Source organism: Sus scrofa, chromosome 4, assembly GCF_054392235.1.
Source record: "Sus scrofa isolate SSC_HxYL_T2T_F1_AM1 chromosome 4, Sscrofa_HxYL_maternal_Yorkshire_Landrace_v2.0, whole genome shotgun sequence".
In the NCBI taxonomy this organism is placed as follows: Eukaryota; Metazoa; Chordata; class Mammalia; order Artiodactyla; family Suidae; genus Sus; species Sus scrofa.
The window spans coordinates 111,588,588-111,607,071 of NC_139386.1; the positions used below are offsets into that span (position 1 = coordinate 111,588,588).

The 18,484-nt window shown below is 51.4% G+C and overlaps 2 protein-coding genes across 13 annotated transcripts in view; one reads left to right on the forward strand and one right to left on the reverse strand.

The window, feature by feature from the left end:
- LOC110260341 (uncharacterized) overlaps window positions 1–18,484 on the reverse strand; it is a 365,599-nt gene that overhangs the window by 217,857 nt on the left and 129,258 nt on the right. Inside the window, exons 1-3 of one of the 7 annotated variants that reach the window (XR_014844531.1) lie at window positions 8,844–9,041; window positions 3,565–3,961; window positions 2,698–2,863 (exon numbers count right to left, since the gene is read on the reverse strand). The exons of 5 other annotated variants lie outside the window; for them this stretch is intronic. Coding sequence is in view for 1 of the 2 variants with exons in the window: in XM_085023671.1 (XP_084879797.1) it covers window positions 2,800–2,863; window positions 3,565–3,961 (461 nt within the window). In the remaining variant the exon portion in view is untranslated. Of the gene's footprint in view, window positions 1–2,697; window positions 2,864–3,564; window positions 3,962–8,843; window positions 9,042–18,484 lie in introns of those variants that run through there. One more of the 7 variants, XM_085023671.1, reaches the window with a different exon arrangement.
- SYT6 (synaptotagmin 6) overlaps window positions 14,811–18,484 on the forward strand; it is a 63,219-nt gene continuing 59,545 nt past the window's right edge. For 4 of the 6 annotated variants that reach the window (XR_002343499.2, XR_014844513.1, XR_014844512.1 and 1 more), the window contains exon 1: window positions 14,811–18,484. Coding sequence is in view for 2 of the 6 variants with exons in the window: in XM_085023647.1 (XP_084879773.1) it covers window positions 18,322–18,484 (163 nt within the window). In the remaining 4 variants the exon portion in view is untranslated. The other 2 variants (XR_014844514.1, XM_021090020.2) reach the window with 2 other exon arrangements.

Genomic DNA, 18,484 nt, shown 5'->3' on the forward strand with positions numbered 1-18,484 from the left:
GAAAGTCCATTTCTGCCCTTACAGAGGAAGAACCTTCTCCCAGCTAAAACTGCTTGAAAATGCCATGGTCTGTCTTTACAGGTAGTGAGTTTCTTGTCACTAGAGAAATGCAAACAAAGGCTAAACAAACAAATATCAGGGATACGGTGGGAGAGAGTATTGATCCTAAGGCTCTGAGTTTTCTTTTCAGTCTCTGCTTCTTAAGTAATTCTGTTTATTTTGAAAGGCATTTCATCTTCTCTCCTTCCTTCCTTCCTTCTTGCCTTTTTTAATGGCCACACCAGTGGCATATGGAGATCCCGGACCTGCAGCAATATCACCGTGCCACAGTGGGAACTCCTCGCTTTTCTTAAGTTGGTCCCTGTGAGAGATTCTCTTTCACCAGGCTCACCCACAGTTTCTAAGCTTTTGTTTTCAAGTTGAAGTCAAGGGCTTGTGTAGGCAAGCTGACTCTAAATAAAATGATGAGACTCTGAGCAAGATCTCTCTAGAAAATGTACTGAAATATATCCTTCTAAACTATGAAACAGATAAGCAAAATAGTTTCTATTCTGATGTGCTATTTCCTTGAACCACCTAGGAGCAACCACTCTTAAAGATTGAGCTGTCGGAGCCAAAGGCTCTGAAATTAATGGAATGCAATTTTCTGCCATTTGTGATAAATTTCTGGCCTTTTTATGCATATGAAAGTCATAGGGATGAGCAGAAGCAAAATGCTAACCAGGAGGTTGTTTTGACAAGCTCTCTCCACCCATCCTTCTATTGTATTTTCATGATCACAGCCTTTTGTTTTGCACTGAATAACAATAATATAAAAAATGAGAACAAGTGAGAGAGAAGACCAACGACGCAATGTTCAGCCAACAATGCAAACAGAATAAAAATGTTCTTCGATTTTAAACAAAGAGAGAAGAATTTGGTTAAGGGCAAAAAAAAAAAAAAAAAAAGGGGCATTTTATAAAAAGCGGGTATTGGGAATACTCTAACTTTTCTGAGCCACACAAAGATTCATCAAGGATGTTCTTTTCAGGAAGGAGTTCCCGTCGTGGTGCAGCAGAAATGAATCCGACTAGGAACCATGAGGTTGCAGGTTTGATCCCTGGCCTCACCCAGTGGGGTAAGGATCTGGCATTGCCATGAGCTGTGGTGGAGGTTACAGATGTGGCTCGGATCCTGCGTTGCTGGCAGCTACAGCTCCTATTAGACCCCTAGCCTGGAAACTTCCATATGCCACGCGTGCGGCCCTAAAAGACAAAAAATAAAAAACGGATGTTCTTTGCAGCTCTAATACATCCTCCGGCACCGTAGACACACGATTCCAGTTCAGATCCTCGTTTCTTGGGGGCCCTGTTCGGCTAAGTGCGGAGTGCCTCTTTGAGACGTGGAGTGCAGTCCCCTGGGTCTGGAGGAATCCTGATCTTCTCTGATCTTGCTTCAAGTGTACCGTGCTTTTGAACTTGGCACTTGCTTCTCCTCTTGCTGGGATGTCTGCTACCCACGGCCAACTCACTGAGACACTCCAACGGGAAAGCAACTCCGCCCCACTCCCAGTGGCCAGACCCCATCAATGACATCACCCATTGAAGTAGAGTTAACGTACAATGCTGTGTTAGTTTCAAGTGTACAGCAAAGTGATTCAGTTACACACATGTATGTGTGTGTGTGTTCTTTTTCAGATCCTTTTCCATTATAGCTTATTACAAGCTATTAATACCATGGGACCTGTTTATGCCATAGGACCTGTGTGCTTATTTTATATATAATAATGTGTGTATGTTCATTTCCAACCCCTAATTTATCTCCCTCCCCAGCTGTCCACTTTGGTAACCGTAAGTTTGTTTTCTATGTCTGTGAGTCTATTTGTTTTGTAAATAAGTTCATTTGCATCATTTTTTTAGATTCCACATGTAAGCGATATTGTAACATCACCCTTTTCACTTCCATCATAACTCTTCTCATTTTCTGATATTACCTTGTATATTTATTTACGTACTTGCATATCATCTGTCTTCCTCAGTTGAGATATAACCTCCATGAAATCCATGCCTGGCTGGTTCACAGCCTCGTCCCGGCACCAGGAGCCCGACACCTCACCTCCACCCTGGACCCAGACCTAGGCTCGGTGCCCTCACTCCTCTGCCACTTTCAGAAGATCTTCTCCCTTTCTTCCCCAGAATCCCCAGCTCCCTGGAGCACAGGCCATCAGCTGACACTACCCACTTGTCTCCCTTTTTGCAATTATCCACTGTCCTTCCTAGGGACTCTCCCATCCACTGATGACTTCATCACCTGGTTTACTTGCTTTCTCCACCTGTCACCATTTCCGGGGACTTCAACCATATCAAAGGCCCTGGCCTTTCAGCTCCCGGGCTTGCTCACTGCCCCAAACCTGTCCTCCTCCTTGGCCACCTGCTCCCATTTGTCTTTACTGTCACTCTGACTCCACCGCCCGAAACCCTCCATCCCCCTGCCCGTGCCAGCCTCCCTCCTTTCCTGTTGAGATCTCACATCCGTCCATAGCATCACCACCATGCCTCACCAATAAACTCTCTAACTCTGTCTTATTCTTGGTATGGTCCTGGCACAATCCCAACCCTGATTAAATCCAACTCTGCCTACTCCTCACCTGCGATCGTGGCTCAAAAAAACACACACACCCATGTTGATCTGTCTTATTTCAAATTCATGACCACACACCTTAAGCGAGCCCGCAGTGCTGCCAGGCAGTGCTCCTACATTCATCCAGTTGATTCACGCTCCTACTTTCCAAGGGGCCTCTTTCATACTCTCTCCACCTCGTCAACGCCGCCCCGTCCCCACACCCGCGATCCCGTCCTCACGCTCCTCTGATGATCTGGCGTCACTGAAAGGAGAGAAATTCCCAAGGTTGTATTCGTCTATCAGTCCGCACAGCGAATGCATGGAGTCTGCCTCCCTCTGGTTACCAGGAATGACGTGTCCGTGTCGCTGTCAAAGGCCAGGCCCTGGATCTCTCCCCTCCCACTCAAGGTCACGGTTCCCGCACAACCTCCTCTTCCTGCTGCATCATCACTGCCCCTGCCCCCCACTCGGTCCTCCTCATCAGCGCACAAACATGCTGTGACATCTCTCATCTTAAAAGCAAAGGTATCCCTTGGCACCACAAACTCCTCCAGCAACTGCCTGGTTTCTCTGTGCCCCGTTATAGCAAAACTCCTTGAAGAACTGACCGTACTTGTTAGCTCCTCAACCTCCCCAGCCGTTCTCTCTTGCATGCTCCCCAATCATGTTATGAGCTTCCTCTTGTCTCAGCTCATGCTACTCTTTTAGGCAGCTTAAATGAAAACATTCATTTCTCAACATTCTAGAGGCTGGGGAGTCCAAGACTGCGGGGCAGGATGATTCAGTTCCAGGTAAAGGCTCTCTTCCTGCCTTGCAGACAGTGGCCTTCTTGCTGTTTCCCCGTAGGTGGAGAGACAGAGGCGGGGGAGCCGGGAGGATGCTCTGGTCTTTTCTCCTTTTCAGGGCAGGAATCCCATTTGGGGGGCCCCACCCCCATAACCTCTTCTTAACCGAATCACTTACATCCAGAAGTCCCTGGACGATGACTTCGCGTTGCAACAAGTGCTTGTATAATGCGGAAGATCCTGGGGAAATGCTGGGCCCTCCATGGCCGTCTCTGAGGGCAGGGCGGGTGGGCAGGTCTGCAAAGATTGGCACGGAAAGCAAAAGGCAATCCGGAGAAGCCTTCCTGGAGGGGACTCTGTGAGCAATGGGATACGGCGGAAAGGATTTGGGCAGGGGCTCTGGGCCAGGAAAACACCTTGAGCAAGGACACGGAGGCCACTGGCTGGACTGGAAGCCCTCCTCTCCCTTCGTGTGTGAGGCCTCCTCGAGCTGATCCACAGCTTCGCCTGGCCCACGCCGACCGAGACAGACGTCGCAATGTCATCCTCCAGGGACCACGCTAACGAAGCTCTACCTGTTCACAGCAGCATTTTACAACTTCTCAGTATTTCCTGAAGGTGGCATTCTGTTGTCTCTGTCTCTCTGCCTCCCTATTACATTCAACTTAAAATCACTCAGAATGAGGACCAGGGCCTTGGACCCCCTGGGCCTTGGATCTAAGCTTTTTTCCCCCATTCAGCGTCGCTTGCCATAAAGCAGATATCTGACCTCTCTCTGATTTGTGTGTCTGCTTCTGATTTAACATCTGGAAATCTGGAGTTCCCTTGTGGTACAGCGGGTTAAAGACCCGGCATTGTCACTGCAGAGCCTCGGGTCGCTGCTGAGGCCCATTGCGCAGGTCTGAACCCTGGCCCAGGAATTTCTGCATGCCTAGGTGCAGCCAAAAAAAAACCCAAAATCTGGAGATCTGACCTACGGGCCCCCTCAGAAACCGCAAAACTTCCAGAATCAGCTCAAAATGTGACCCCTGCTGGAAGTCTTCTCTGACTCCCTGCAGTCTCAGTGGCTCCCTCCTCTGGCTTTTGCTGCTCTTTGCACAAGCTTGACAAGGGGCTTAGGACACCCAGCCTAAGTCTGCTCCTTACTCTATGCTCCCCTAGTTCTCCGCTCAGAACAGATACCAAATAACCATCCCTTCCGTCCATGAATGGAAGAGGCAGCCCCAGCTTCTGAGATGCAAGCAGCACGAAGGCTCCGGCCCCAGCCCAGTTTGTAGTGATCACGAGAGACCTCCTGCAAGGATGGATATTCTATCATGCCAAAGGGGTATCTCTTCCCAAGGCTCCAAGGCAAATTCCCCAAAAGTCCAATTAAAACAATTTTCTGGGGCTCAGGTCTTGTCTTTGGAAAATGTAGATTTTTTTCCTCATGTCGCCATCTCCACCCCACAGTAGCAACTACCAAGCTTTCCTCTAGGCTATTCCATTTGGTCATTCCACCAACTTTGAAAGACGAAAACCCTTAAGAACCAACAACTTTGGATCCTAATCGAAACAAAGCAACCATAAAAAGACATTTTGGGGAGAGTTCCCATTGTGGCACAGCAGAAACGAATCCAACTAGGAACCATGAGGTTGTAAGTTCGATCCCTGACCTCGCTCAGTGGGTTAAGGATCTGGCATTGTTGTGAGCTGTGGTGTAGGACCACAGCCACGGCCTGGATCCCACATTGCTGTGGCTGTGGTTATGGCAGGCAGCTGTGGCTCCAATTTGACCCCTAGCTTGGGAACCTCCATATGCTTCAGGTGCGGCCCTAAAAAGCAAAAAAAAAAAAAAAAAGCTTTTTTTCTTTTTTTTTAGATAACCAGGTAATGTGAATATGGATTGTGTAATATTAGAGAATTACCATTTTGTTAGTTTTATGATGTATACATAATATAAATGGTTTTTATCAATTAGAAGCACATGCAAAAGAATCTATTGGCAGGTGAGATGATTTAATATCTATAATTTGCTTCAAAATACTTTAGGAAAATAAAGGAATGGGGGAAAAGATGAAGCAAATTGGGAGGATATTGATAATTTTCAAAGCTAGGGGACAGGGATGTGTGATTTCATTTTACTCTCACATATTTTTGAGCTTTTCTATTGAAAAAAATCAGCCTCTTGGCTTCCCTCTCAAGGCTGCTCCGATTCTACCCCTAGCCTGGGAACCTCCCTATGCCGCAGGTGTGGCCCTAAAAAGCAAAAACAAACAAACAAAAACAAACCCATAGATCTATTAGTATTTCAGCTTCATTAATAACCCTCAGGTTCAACTTTTTTAAAAAAATTAGCTGGCAATGATATCAAGCTTAAAAGAATGATAAGGTGATTCTGCAAAGGTCAAGAGATTAGGCGAGCCCAAGGGGGCCAGCCCCTGACCTAGGGCGGGACCTTCATCACAGTGAGAGAACGCTTCCTCCCCCAGAAATAGCCACACAAACCAGAGTGGATGAAAGCAGAAGCTCTAGGCCCTGGGCTTTGCTGGCTGTGAGCAGAATTTGCCCCCCGGGGGCCTAGCACCAGAGCCCAGACCACCCAGCACTGGGCGTAATTAAGCTAGGAAAGGTCACTGATTCATAATTTATGTCCAAATGGCTAGATTTAACCATCGGCCCCTCCTCCACCAGCGCCCACCTCAGTGTTGAGGCAAAGGGGCATCTGAAGGTTTCCAGGCGCAAAGACACCTGCCTGCCCCACCTGGAGGCAGAGCCTCTACCGGAGCCTTGGGCAATCTCGGGCGCGCGTGTGTGTGTGTGTGTGTGTGTGTGTGTGTGTGTGTGTCTGTGTGTGTCTGTGTCTGTGTGTGTCTGTGTGTCTGTGCTCATGTGGTTAAGGTGTTCAGTCGGGGTCTGTAGGGGGACTTTACCAAGGTTATCCCCTTGTACTTGAGGTCACACCGTATCACTTGCCAAGTCTGAATAAACATCACTGCCATTTATTAAGCCCTTACTGAATGCTAAGTCTTTCTCAGGTGTGACCACACTCAGTCCTCCTGACAGCTCTAACAGGTGGTCGTATTTTCCCCCTTTACAGATGACGAAATGGAGACTGGGGTGGGGGTATATAGATTGAATTAATCAGATCCCCAGGATTCATATCTGCCTCTGACCAACTCCAAGGCCCACGCTCTTAACCTCTGCTGGGTCTTGCCCACTGACAACTGTCTTGGGCTGAAAATGAAGGTCACCCGAGTTCCTGGGTGAGAGTTTACTGTGGTCCTATTTCATGTTTCGATCAGAGAGGCTGGTGTAGCCTGACCAGCTCATCTGAAGCCTGGCAGCGGCTGGAAGGAAAGGGAGCCTTCTGCTCGGCCCCAGATTCTCACATCGGGCTCAAGCCACTCAACCACGCAGCACCCCACTACCTCCCCGCAAAGGCAAGCTGTGAACATTCGCGAGTACCTGTGGCACTTGCCCTGGGGCCCAGCCTGCTTTGGGCTGACCCCATCCCTGCTGGCCTCTGACATTCTGGGTCTGCAGAGGGGAGCCCCGGCTCCTGCCTCTGGTCCTGTTGGACTTTAGGTTTGGCCTCTCTGGTACTCTGAGCTCCCAATTAGCTGCCACTTCAGAGCTTATGCTGAGGAGCCCCTCGTTCCTGCCATTTAGTCGGTGACCTCCCAGGATCCAGCTCCAACCCAGCCCCACTGGCTCAACCTCATGGAGCCAGGACTGCAGGAAGGCACCTGTTCTTTCTGGCTTGAGTGTGGGGACTCTGATCAGAGGCTGTGCTTTGCAAATGTGAATACCCCAAACATTTTTTATATGATCTAAAATTCGTTCCTTAGTCGTTCTTGAGGTTCGTTTTCAAACTACTAGCCTGTCATTGCTCCCCAAGGAGACCCAAGGAAGAGCGTTCTGTTGTCACTTGGGTGGGAGCATCAAGGGAGGAAGCAGCTCCTCCCGGAAGCAGAAGGTGAAGGTGGCAGCAAACAGCTCCTGGGCGAAATGAGGTGCCCGGTTCAAGGAAGAGGATTTACAGGGTGTGGAGCCAGTCAGGCAGCATCTGTCCTGAGCTACGTCGGGGGAGGCACCTAGCATCGGAGTCAGGGAGATCAGAGAGGGAGGGGAAAAGCTGCTTTGGAGGGGTCCCCCGGCTCTCATCCAGGTGGCTTGCGAGGAGATCTCAGGGCTTTACCTGGTAGACCTTCAAAGCAGTCGTTTTTAGGAATTTCAGGGGAAGACACGCCCCTCTCCCATTCTGTGGTCCACAAACCTGTCCTAAATGAGGCACTTCGTAGTTATCCCTTCCCTTCCTGGCAAGGAGGAAGTGATCAAATTCAAAACACCTCTGCCCATCACCATCGCCAGTTCTGAAACTCTTATCTCCGTTAACCCATTTGATTAAAAGGGACGGAGCGCCTACTAGGGAACCGACCCTAAGCGAGGGCTGCGAAAACTAAAGTGACCTAAACGGATGCGGAACGTGCCCTCCATCGGCCAATGGTCTGGTCTCTTTGGTCTAGGAGACAGATCGTTACGTCATTTTGGTGAAGTCCGAGGGCAGTTAAGGCAGCAGCAATAAAGCGTCTATAAAGGGCTCTAAGCAGATAGGAAGATGGGACCCTCCTCCCAAAGCAGATGCTCAAAACCCGGCAAGGCCCAAGGCTGGCCTCCCTGGGCCTCGGGGCGGGGGAGGGGTGAGAGGCCCTCAGAGCTGAGGGAGGCTGCGGGGGAGTTGCTTTCTGGGCCGAGTGGCTGTGTGAGCAGGGTTTGAGGGTAGCCGGAGGGGACTAAGGAGAGCAGAGCCTAAATTCCACTCACAAGCCCAAAGGCAGCCTCCAGGACAAATGGAGTGGCTTTCAAGGGGAGCAACTGGCTTCCCTTTGTTGTGCTGTTTGGCTCTAGCGATGTAACCCAACCAACAATGGAAAGCCCTGGCCACCCTCCCACCACCTCCCGCTCCAGTTGTGCACAGCTGTGAGCAAAGCAATTGGTTTTCGGCAATTTTCAAGGACAAAAATCATAAAGACTTGGATAGGAGATGAGCCAGGTTGTCCACCAGGCCTGCTGGCTTCCCCCGAGCTGTGGAGCTGTGGCCCAGCTGCCCCCTCCACGCCTGCTATCTGGAAGTTTCCTCTGCATCCAGGCCCCACTTCAGCAACCTCCCGCCCCCAGCTCCTCTTCCTCAAGCCCTAGGCTTAACCATATCTTCTTCCTTCCTTGTTCTTTCATCTCTGCCCACCCTCTCCCCCTCCCCCCACCCCAGCCCAGGCAGTGGGGGATGGGGCTGGGCTCCATCGGCCGCTGCTGGTTTCTGCGCACCCGTGGGATCAGGGGGCGGCTCTCCAGCCCACGGAGGAGAAGCCCACCCAGGAACGGAGGCCTCACTGGGCTCTGGGCCTCCCCTTGGTGAGTTTCAAAACTTGTCCCATCTGTCTTGGGAAGATTGCTGAGGCCGCAGGGAGTCCTTACCCACGCGGAGGGGCAGGCTGCGCCCCCAGGCTACAGGGGTCTCCGTTTTTGACTTTACAGATGCGAGAGGCGAGGGGGGCGCGGGATGACGGGCTGGCAGCCTTTGGAACCCCGCCCAAGGGTTTGGGGCGTCCTTGGGCCTTGCACGCATCCCATCATTCCAGAGGGACTGGAAGGCTCTTCTCCATGGTTGTACCACTATAAAGGTAATTAAAATTCATTGAGAAAAAAACTCTTTACAGATGTTCTCATCCAAAGCCAACTTCTCCCTCCCCTTCATCCTCCCCCCTCTCTTCCCTGCCCCCTCCCCGCTCCACGTGCGCTTCGCTCACTTGGGAGGCGGGAGAGCCGGGGCCCTGTCTTCTCCCCCAGCCAGCTCAGCGGTTGGAGGGAGACACGGGAGAGCGTGGGTGCAGGGGTGACAAAAAGCCCAGGGAGTGGAGAGGGCGATGGCGGGCGAGAGAGTGGGCGGGAGGCGGCGGGAGGGGGACCTCGACTCCGCAGTCCCCATTAGCGGCGCTAATTGCACGGTAATGACTCTGTGTTATCATCCTGGAAAACAGTCAGCTGCCCCAGCAGACACACACTTGCTTCGCAGCGATGGCTTGACACGTGGAAAAAATGAGCCATTTCTTCTCCTAAAGAAACTTCTTAGGACCCAAACTCTGGTGTGATCGGAGGAGTTGGGAGCAGGCTCCTCCCAGCTTCCCGGAGCTTCTTCCTCACCTCCCTGAGGGCGAGGAGTGGGCTCCCGACCGGCTGGGACAGCCTGGGCTCTTTGTAAAAATCCAGCCCTGTGATACTGAGCTTCCTGGCGGTGCATTCGGGAATGTGGGAGGGCTCACCGTCCTTTCCCCACCTTGTCCCTCATCTGTGCTCCAGCCCAGAAAAATCTGTTCACCGTCCCTGCACAGGAGGGGCTTATTTTTGCCTGAACGCCTTGTCCCAGGCTGTTTCCTGCAGCCTGGAATGAAAGCGTGTCCCCATTACTTCGGGTCTCACCTGCCTAAAAATCCGCAAAACTTCACTCCCCCAGGATGCCGTCCCTGATTTGGCCCGTTTAATTTAATTTAATTTTTAAGCCTGCACCCACAGCATTTGGAGGTTCCCAGGCTAGGGGTCAAATGGGAGCTATAGCCACTGGCCTATGCCAGAGCCACAGCATCATCGCCAGATCCAAGCCATATCTTCGACCCACACCATGGCTCAGGCCACGCTGGATCCTTAACCCACTGAATGAGGCCAGGGATCAAACCTGCGTCCTCATGGATGCCAGCCAGATTTGTTTCCCCTGAGCCACGACGGGAAATCCAGGCCCATTTAATTCTACCCTGGGATTCTTCCAGGACCCACACCCTGGCTTTGCATGGTATTGCATTCACATATCTACCTGTCTTCAAAGCCGTAGTCACTCACTGAAAGTGGATTAGGTGTGAGGCACTGAGGAGATCAAAAGGAATGAGATACAGGCTCTGGCTCAAGGAGCTCACAGTCTAGCAATAAGTCAATGGTGTGCTGTTGCTATACTTGGAAAAAAGTGAGCATCAGGCTGACGAGAAAGGGGACCTCTGAGACAGCTTTGGAAGCCAAGGAAGGGGCTGTTCCTGAGTGCTTCGTGTCTGTCAACTCATTTAAACTTCTCAGCAAATTGACGAGAGAGGTACTGCCATGATCGCTTCCATTTTATGGACAAGAAAACTGAAGCACAGAGAGGTTTAGTAACTTGCCCAAGGTCACACAGCTACTACATGGCAGATCTAAGATGTGCACCTATATAGTCTGGCTCCAAAGCCCATAATCTTAACCTCTATGCCCCTCTATGTCCTGTAGGAACCGGGAGGGGGAGTGAGGAAGAGAGGAGAGGGGTTTAAGGCTGAGGAACAAGCAATTGCAAAGCTCCAAAATCTAGAGGGAGCACAAGGAGAAGAGAGAGGACCTGCAGGAACAATCAGCAGAAGCCCAGCGGTTGGGTGGGGCGTGAGGATGGGAGACAGGGGTTCTCCAGGGGTGACCAGAGCCCAGGCAGTTTACTGGGATGACCAGGGTGCCTGGAGAGGAGGCTGCGTAGGTGGACGGAGGCCAAGTCTGAAAGGGACTTGTAAGCCGTGCTAAAGAGTGCCAACCTCATCCTCAAGGCCCCGCGAAGTCTGAGAAGGATTTTTAAGCCAGAGGGTGACATAATTATAGTGTCCCATAAGGTGTCTGCCATGATCCAGAAGATGGATGATGAGTGTCTGAGCTAGGACAGTGACAGGGAGGAGGACAGAGTCAGTCATTTTAAAGATGCAAACAAAGGATTCAGTGACAGACAGAAGGCAGGTGGATAAGGGAGAGGCGAGAATCAGGGAGGGCTCTGAGATTTTCAGTTTAGTCATGTCCTTCTTTAAGGAAGTAGAGCAGGTTTGCCAAGGAAGATATGAATTCTGTCTTGGACATGTTAAACTTAGGAGGTCTGGGGTACCAGTGTGCAGAAGAGAAGCTTAGAAATGCACGTGTAGAACCAAGAAGAGACAGATGCATCCAAGACACAGAACTGGGAGTCCTTAGGGTCTGGGCCCTGGCTCCGTCACTTGGTACCTATAAACTACAGATAATAATAGGGTTGTTGGAATCCATACTAAGCGAGCAGCATAGACCCTGAAACAGAGTAAGTCTGGGTACGCCTTTCGTACCATTACTACCACTTAGTGTTTAAAGCCCTCGGAGCGGATGAGATCACTCAGAATGTGCAGAGACAGAAGGAAGAAGGGGTGAGAGCTGAACCCTGGAGAAAATGGAATGGGTGGGAGGAGGCAGAGGAGAGAGTGAGAGAATCTGGAAAGGAGGGAAACCCAGAGAGAGACACGCCACCGGAGAGAATTCCCCAGTCGATGTGGGCATGGGTGACCCTGCAGCAAAGAGGTCAAAGAACTCATTTTAAACCAATTTCACATGTGGCCTCTCTCCACAACTCATTCTGTGCATTCCGCCGGGACAGAGCCCATGGGGTTAGGGCTCTGCACACTCTGTTATTTCCCATCAGCTCTGGCCTCAGATGATGCATAGAACTGGCTCTTGGTAGTACCTCAATAAATGCTGGATGGGTGGATGGATGGATGGATGGATGAATGTGAAAAGAGAGGCCCAACTTCTGGCTCTGCCACTTGCTAGCTGTGATCCCAAGTCAGTTGTTTTTAGCCTCTCTTGAGACCTCACCAGGGAGAGGAAGATAATAATATGAGTAGGAAATGAGACAACATATGTGAGAGTGTTGTGCAAAGCATACCACTTTATAAATGTACAGGAGTGGGAATAAAGGTGGGGGCTGAGTCAGGAAAACCACTGACTGTACTTTTGGCACACAGCAGATACGTAGATGAGGCTTGGGGGCTGGGCTGGAAAGAGACATTTATTCCACTGAATGGTCGGAGGCTAAAATTTAGGGAACAGATTTGTTCTCTCCAGGGGCTCTGGCCCCTCAATTGCACAGGGGGGCTGTAGGTCTCTGACCCAAAGCACGTTGTGTTGATTCTTGCTGCTTGGGTTCCATTGAAATCAAGGATTAAGACTTCCTAGTTTTGACAGGGCCTTTTCGGATTTGTCACCTTAATTAGTTTTGGCATTTTATCTGGTTTCTTTTCATTAGTGGCACAGCCAGAGGCCTGAGATTACAAACTCTCTCTCTCCAGGCTCCTTGGGGATAATTCCAGTCTTTGGGGTCCTGGTCTTACAAGAATCTCAGCTTGGCCCTTTCCTGGAAGCTGGGCTGTGACTGCAGGACCCAGCCCGGCTGCTGCCGAGACTCCCCAAGCTGCCCTCTGAGGAGTCCTGTCTTTGTCACGAGTGAAGCAGCCAAGCATGTCCTGAGCCAGGAAGCTGTCGCTGGGTTTTATCAACAACACTCTCATTCCTCTAGACCAGCAACTGGGCCTAAGGGGTAATTGCCGGGTAAGGTCAGGGGGCCAGGACCTTCGCAAAGAGACACAGGAGAGAATCTTTCACTCTTCTGTAATTTCTTTCCGAATATCTTCTATTTACTATGAAGTCAATTTTAAAATATTATAACCTTTTTGTAAAAGAAAAAACATTATTCACACCCTCACCATCCTCCCCAGTAGAAAGGAGGGATACTCACCAGGGATCACAAGCCCTAGATTCCAGGTGTGTTATCTCCTGGTTTGTGTGACCAGGGACCAGCCACTTAATAGCCTCATTTACCAAATGGAGTCACCCATTCTGCCTCTGAGGGTGGTTATAAACCCAAATGAGGGAGGGCGTTCCCACTGTGGCTTGGAGGCGGTGGGTTACAAACCCAATTAGCATCCATGAGGATGCGGGTTCCATCCCTGGCCTCACTCAGTGGGTTAAGGATCTGGCGTTTCATTGAGCTGTGGTGTAGTCGCAGATGCGGCTTGGATCCTGAGTTGCTGTAGCTCTCAGCGTAGGATGAGGATGGATGGCGTAGGATGGCAGCTGAGGCTCTGATGCAACCTCTAGCCTGGGAACCTCCATATGCTACAGGTGTGGCCCCCAAAAGAAGAAAAAAGTAAATGAGCTCAATGTTCTCTTGGCAATCTTTAGGGCATGGGTTCGCCTCTAGATAATGTGCCTGCTGGCTTTCCCTCTATGACCTGAGAGAAGGAAGAAAGGGATAGGAACTGGCACTTGTTGAATACCTGCCATGAATCAGTCACAGTATAGTAGGCATTTAACCCAACACATCACCCTTGTACAGCATAAACCAGGTATTATATGTCCCATTTTACAGATGAGGAAGTTGAGGTTCAGAGAGCTTAAAGTGATACAGTTGGTAAGTGACAGAGCCAGGATTTGAACACACACACAGGTCTGTGTGACTCCGAAACTGATGCTCTTTCTTCTACACAAGGTCAGTGTGAAGAGGAGCGCACTTGGCTTCCTTCCCAGCCCTTCCCCTCCAATATCATTCTCGAGTAATACAGAGAAAGCCCTGGACCCACCACGTTTAGGTCCAGCTCTAAAACTGTTATAGGGATGATATTGCCTTCGGACCTTGAATCTGTATCTGCTTTCCTGGTCCCCGGCTTGCTTCAGCCCACAAACCCAGGCTGGAAGCATCGAACCCTGTCCAGCCCTTCCCAAATCTGATCTGGAACTCTTTTTATGTTTGAGCAGAAAGCACAGAACAGACGTGAGGCCTTGAAACAGGGACGGAACGAGAGACAGGCAAATATCACGTCTGCTCAAGAAGTTTGAATCATCGAGGACCTTTCCTAGAATAAAAACAAGACTGGAGTCTCAAACACACCTGGGCATTGACTCAGGTGTGGTCTTCTGCACCTTTCAGGCAAAGAGGAATTCCTGACAACTCTTGTAATGGCTTGGAGGGGCATGGTTTGCAGAAATTACCCAGCTTTGGCTAGAGTTTCTGTTGGTGTAGGCGTGCGAGGCACAGGGTGGTATCTGCTGGAAATACTGATAAAGCTGTTCTGGCAGAAACCCCATGGGGATTCCATAGACAGCTTTGTTCCAAATAATGGCACAAAGTTACTCCTACCCTCCCAATTCAGGACATCAGCTTCATTCTCCACCAGCAGTAGGACAGGTTCAACTGATGTCTGTGTTCTTAGGGTAAATTTCAAAGCTTCATAGAAAGCAGCCAGATGCCTCGGCAAGCAGGAGATGGGCGCAGCGGGGAGAGGAGATCCAGGGATATTCAAGGTTGAATCAGAGTCCTCTTGGCTTCGATTTGCTTGGCAAAGCAGTGGGTCTGCTTGTGTCTTTTTCTCTCTATCTCTCCCCGCGCATGAGATGATCCAGCTCTGAACGTCAGACTGCTCCCTTTACATCTCTGCTGGGGGTTTGGAGGGGAGGAGGGAATGGGGAAAGGGCTCCCTATTTAGAAATTGCATTGAGATGGAAAGACAATATGACACATCGGCTCATGTCAAAGGAGCTCATTCTTCCCGCCTACAGCATTAGCAATTTCCTACTGAGGTTTAATTTTTTTTTTTATAAATTATTATTTTTCTTTAATGTATTTTATTTGTAGCACAACTCAACAGGACATTGCTGCTCAGAGCAGGGCGGGAGGCTGGCCAAGGGCAGTCAGGCCACTGCCTAAGAGACCTGGCGTAGGAGGCAGGGGAAAGGTACTTGGGCTTTTTCTCAGGCAAGGAGGCCATAGGAGTGGGAGGCCCCTGGTTTTTGCCTCAAACCTCCTCTCATTCTGCCTCTTCTCCCACCTCCAACCCCTTCTCCTGCTTCAGAGCAGGCTGGCCTGGGGGCTCCAGACTCAGGATGTTCCAGCCATGACTGTGCAGCAGTGATGAGGGGGGGGAGGTGCAAAGTGAGCCCCACCATCTGAGACACCCCCTTTCCTTCATAGCCAGAAAAAACGGCTCCCTGGCCCTTCCTTCCTTTCCCTGCTCAGCTTCCTTCTCCCCCCCCCCCCACTTAAAACCCTAGAGTGTAGTTGCTAGAAGGAGCCTCAAAGAGCCCGTTATCCTATTTCACTGTTTTGCAGATAAGGAAACCAAGGCCCTGACCGGGGACTGGGGACACAACTGTCCCAGGGCGTAGTGCACCCAAACCCAGAGCCTCCTAGGCCAGGCTAGCTGTCTCTGCTCCTCTTTCTCTTCTCCACCCCCAGCCAAAACTCAGAATGGTCGTCCTCTGAGAGACAGCACTGATGGGCAATAATTTCACTTCTCTCCTCTCCTTCCCTCCCTGGGTCTGAGTAGGACCCTGAGAGTGTAAATTTGGTCTCTTCAGATGGGAAGAAGCATAGATGTGTTTGGGGAGTGGGCCTGTAGCAGAAAGGGTGCTCTAGAGAGGAAAAGGTCCCATCTTTACCAGGAGATTTTTTTTTTCCTGCTTTGTGGCTGGCGATGTGACCAAAAGTATCAGCAATTAACTGCGGGGGAGAGGGCAAGAAGATAACAACTACGGCAGAGCTTTTCTCTTAATGAAAAAAAATTTTTTCTTTTATCTTTCTTTCTGAATGAGTGTCGCTTTATATGCATGCCAGTTCTGTGTCTTTTTCTTCTTTGTATCTCTCTCTGCATCTCCTATATTGGTCTATATGTCTCTCTCATCCTCTGCCTCTCCACGTGTCTGTCTCTGATCTCTGTCTCTGTCTCTGTCTCTCTCTCTCACACACACACACAGAGTCACTTATGCAGACCAAATTCAATAGTTATTGATTGGCCAGGGAGCCCCAGCCCCTTCCAGCAGCCCCATCAGAGCAAAACCTTTTTCTCCCTGTTCAGTTGAGAAATGCCAGGTCCGGAGCTGCTGCCGAGGCGCCAGAGACGCCGCAGAACCGCCTGCCGAGTGTGGAGGCTGAATCCGGGAACAATGAGAAATTATCTGTTAATTCTCGATTCCTGCCACCTGCTCTGCTCCGAACCGGCTCCTTTGCCTTCAGTTTAGATGCAAATTCCCTCACTCGTTGTAAAGCAAAATATTGATTTCCCTGCATCACGGCCCGGGCCCTTGGAACGGACCTTGTTTTTTTCATTCTCTGCAAAGGCAAAACAAGGCGCTTTGTTCTGCAAATTTCCCCAGGAACTCGAGAGGGGGAGGGATAAGTCGCCGCCGAGTGGCAGAGTTGCCATAAACATGGGCAGAGAGCGATTCTTCTCCATTTGTTATTTTACATAAACACAAACCTACTCCCTAGGAAACTGCTAATGAGCGCGTGACAAGGGGGCCTCTGAGCTCCAGTCTCTCCCAGGTACTGAGCTCTGCATTGGGTGGTGGAGGGAAAAGTGACTTGGCCTCTAGGCTCCTCAGGTGGATTCTAAAAGCACTGGGAGGCGAATGGGGACTCCACAGCCTCACCTGTTCTTGGAATGCAGTTTAGCACCTCCCACAGGAAGGCAGCCTGGATTGCATCGTGTGGCCACGACCATGCCTACTCAGTCCCTCTTGCCTGCTTTCCTAGCTCCTCCATATCGCGAGCTCCTAAAGTCTGGGTGGAAGCTTTGAACCCGCCGCAATGGCCCACCCCACCCTTCTTCCCTAACGCAGTGCCCACGAGACGGTTGCACCAACGGGGCCTTCAGCACCGCGGACAGAGCTGCGAAGCGCAGAGGGAGAGAAAAAACCTCCAAGTTAGGCCAGGGTCCTCTTAGGCCTCGGCTTGACTCTCCGTACTTGGGGGCACTAGCTGCCCGGCGCTGTCAAGGGCTGGCTAGCGCAGCTGGCACAGATGGCGCACGGTGGAGACCGCCAAGAGCTGGCGCTCCGAATCTCCTCCCTCCGGAACCTGAGTCACTGCCCAAGCCACTTCCAATTAGCGTGTTAATTAGGAGGAAAGACCCTCCTCCTCCACCCACCACCCGGGTACACACCAGCCCCGCGGCTTCCAGAGGCTCCGGATAAAGTTTCCTTCCTAGCTGCGGAAGGCAAAGGGGCCTGAGCCTGGAGTGTCAGGTGAATCCCACAGAGGAAGGGGCCCACCCTCCTACCAGCCCAGAAAGCAAGACTTTTATGACAGGACCACCGCAGGGCTGCGACCTGGTGGCTGTCCACAGACCTCCAGGGCTGACTGAGGCATGTAGGAGTTCCTCAGTCAACCTGCTCCTAGGCCACACACCACAATTCCTGGAAGAGAGTTCTGCCCGGTCTAGCCTCAATCTTTCGTTTCAGTTTTCGGTCTTTCTGGCCCTTGTTACACTTATTAGCAAGATTCATCATCTCCGATTGTGTTGCACCTTTGCGGGGAGATGGGTCTGGCGGGAACCGAGCGCCCTCTTGAAACGCCCCCCATTCCTATTCGGCAGAAACTTTCCCCTCCGGTTGCCATGGAGAGAGACGGCCGCTGCCTCCCGTCGCCATAGCAACGTGCGGGTACCGCGGACCGCAGGATTGCGGGGCTCAGAAAGTCTTTTTGCAGTTCGCATCGCCCCGCGGTCTTAGGGTCTTCTGCCTCCGAAGCCAGGAGCTGGAGCAAGTCTAACTTCTCCCATCAGAAACCTTGGCCAAGGTCCTCCTGCCCCCAGCGGGGTCATTCTTCTTTCCGTAGAAGGTTCATCTATTTCGTTACCACTTGTGTGGTATGTGGCAATCTACCCAGTGTTTTCACAAACATCATCTTTATATCCCCAGGCAGCCCGTGAAACACTCGTAATTATTATACCCCTTTTACAGAGAGGAAACACTGAGGCTCAGAAAGGCTTAAGGTCACTCCAGGCAGTGGATGCGGAACCAGATCCCAGGCTCTTTCCTGGGTCCTGCACCCTCCAGGATGCGGGACAACCTGGCTCCCAGCCTTGAACCGCCCGGACTCAGACCGGTCGCTGAGTGTAGAGGGGGCGGCCGTGAGGCGCCAGACTTGCCAGCTGCCGCGGGATGCCACGTGAGGGGCGGAGACCCTGCGGGGAAGTGATTAAAAGCTGAACCGAGCCGGAGGGGGCTGCTGCGGGGAGGGTCTTCTTGAGGCCGTCTTGCCCCGCCCCACTCCGGCCGCGGCGCGGGTTTGGGCGGCTGCTTGGAGGGCCTGGGTGTCCCGGGCATGAGCGGCGTGTGGGGGACCGGGGAGCCTCGGTGCCAGGCGGCGCTCGCGGTCCTGGCCTCGCTGTGCCGGGCCCGGCCGCCCCCGCTCGGGCTGGACGTGGAGACTTGTCGGAGCTTCGAGCTAGAGCCCCCAGAGCGGAGTCCGAGCGCAGCCGACTCAG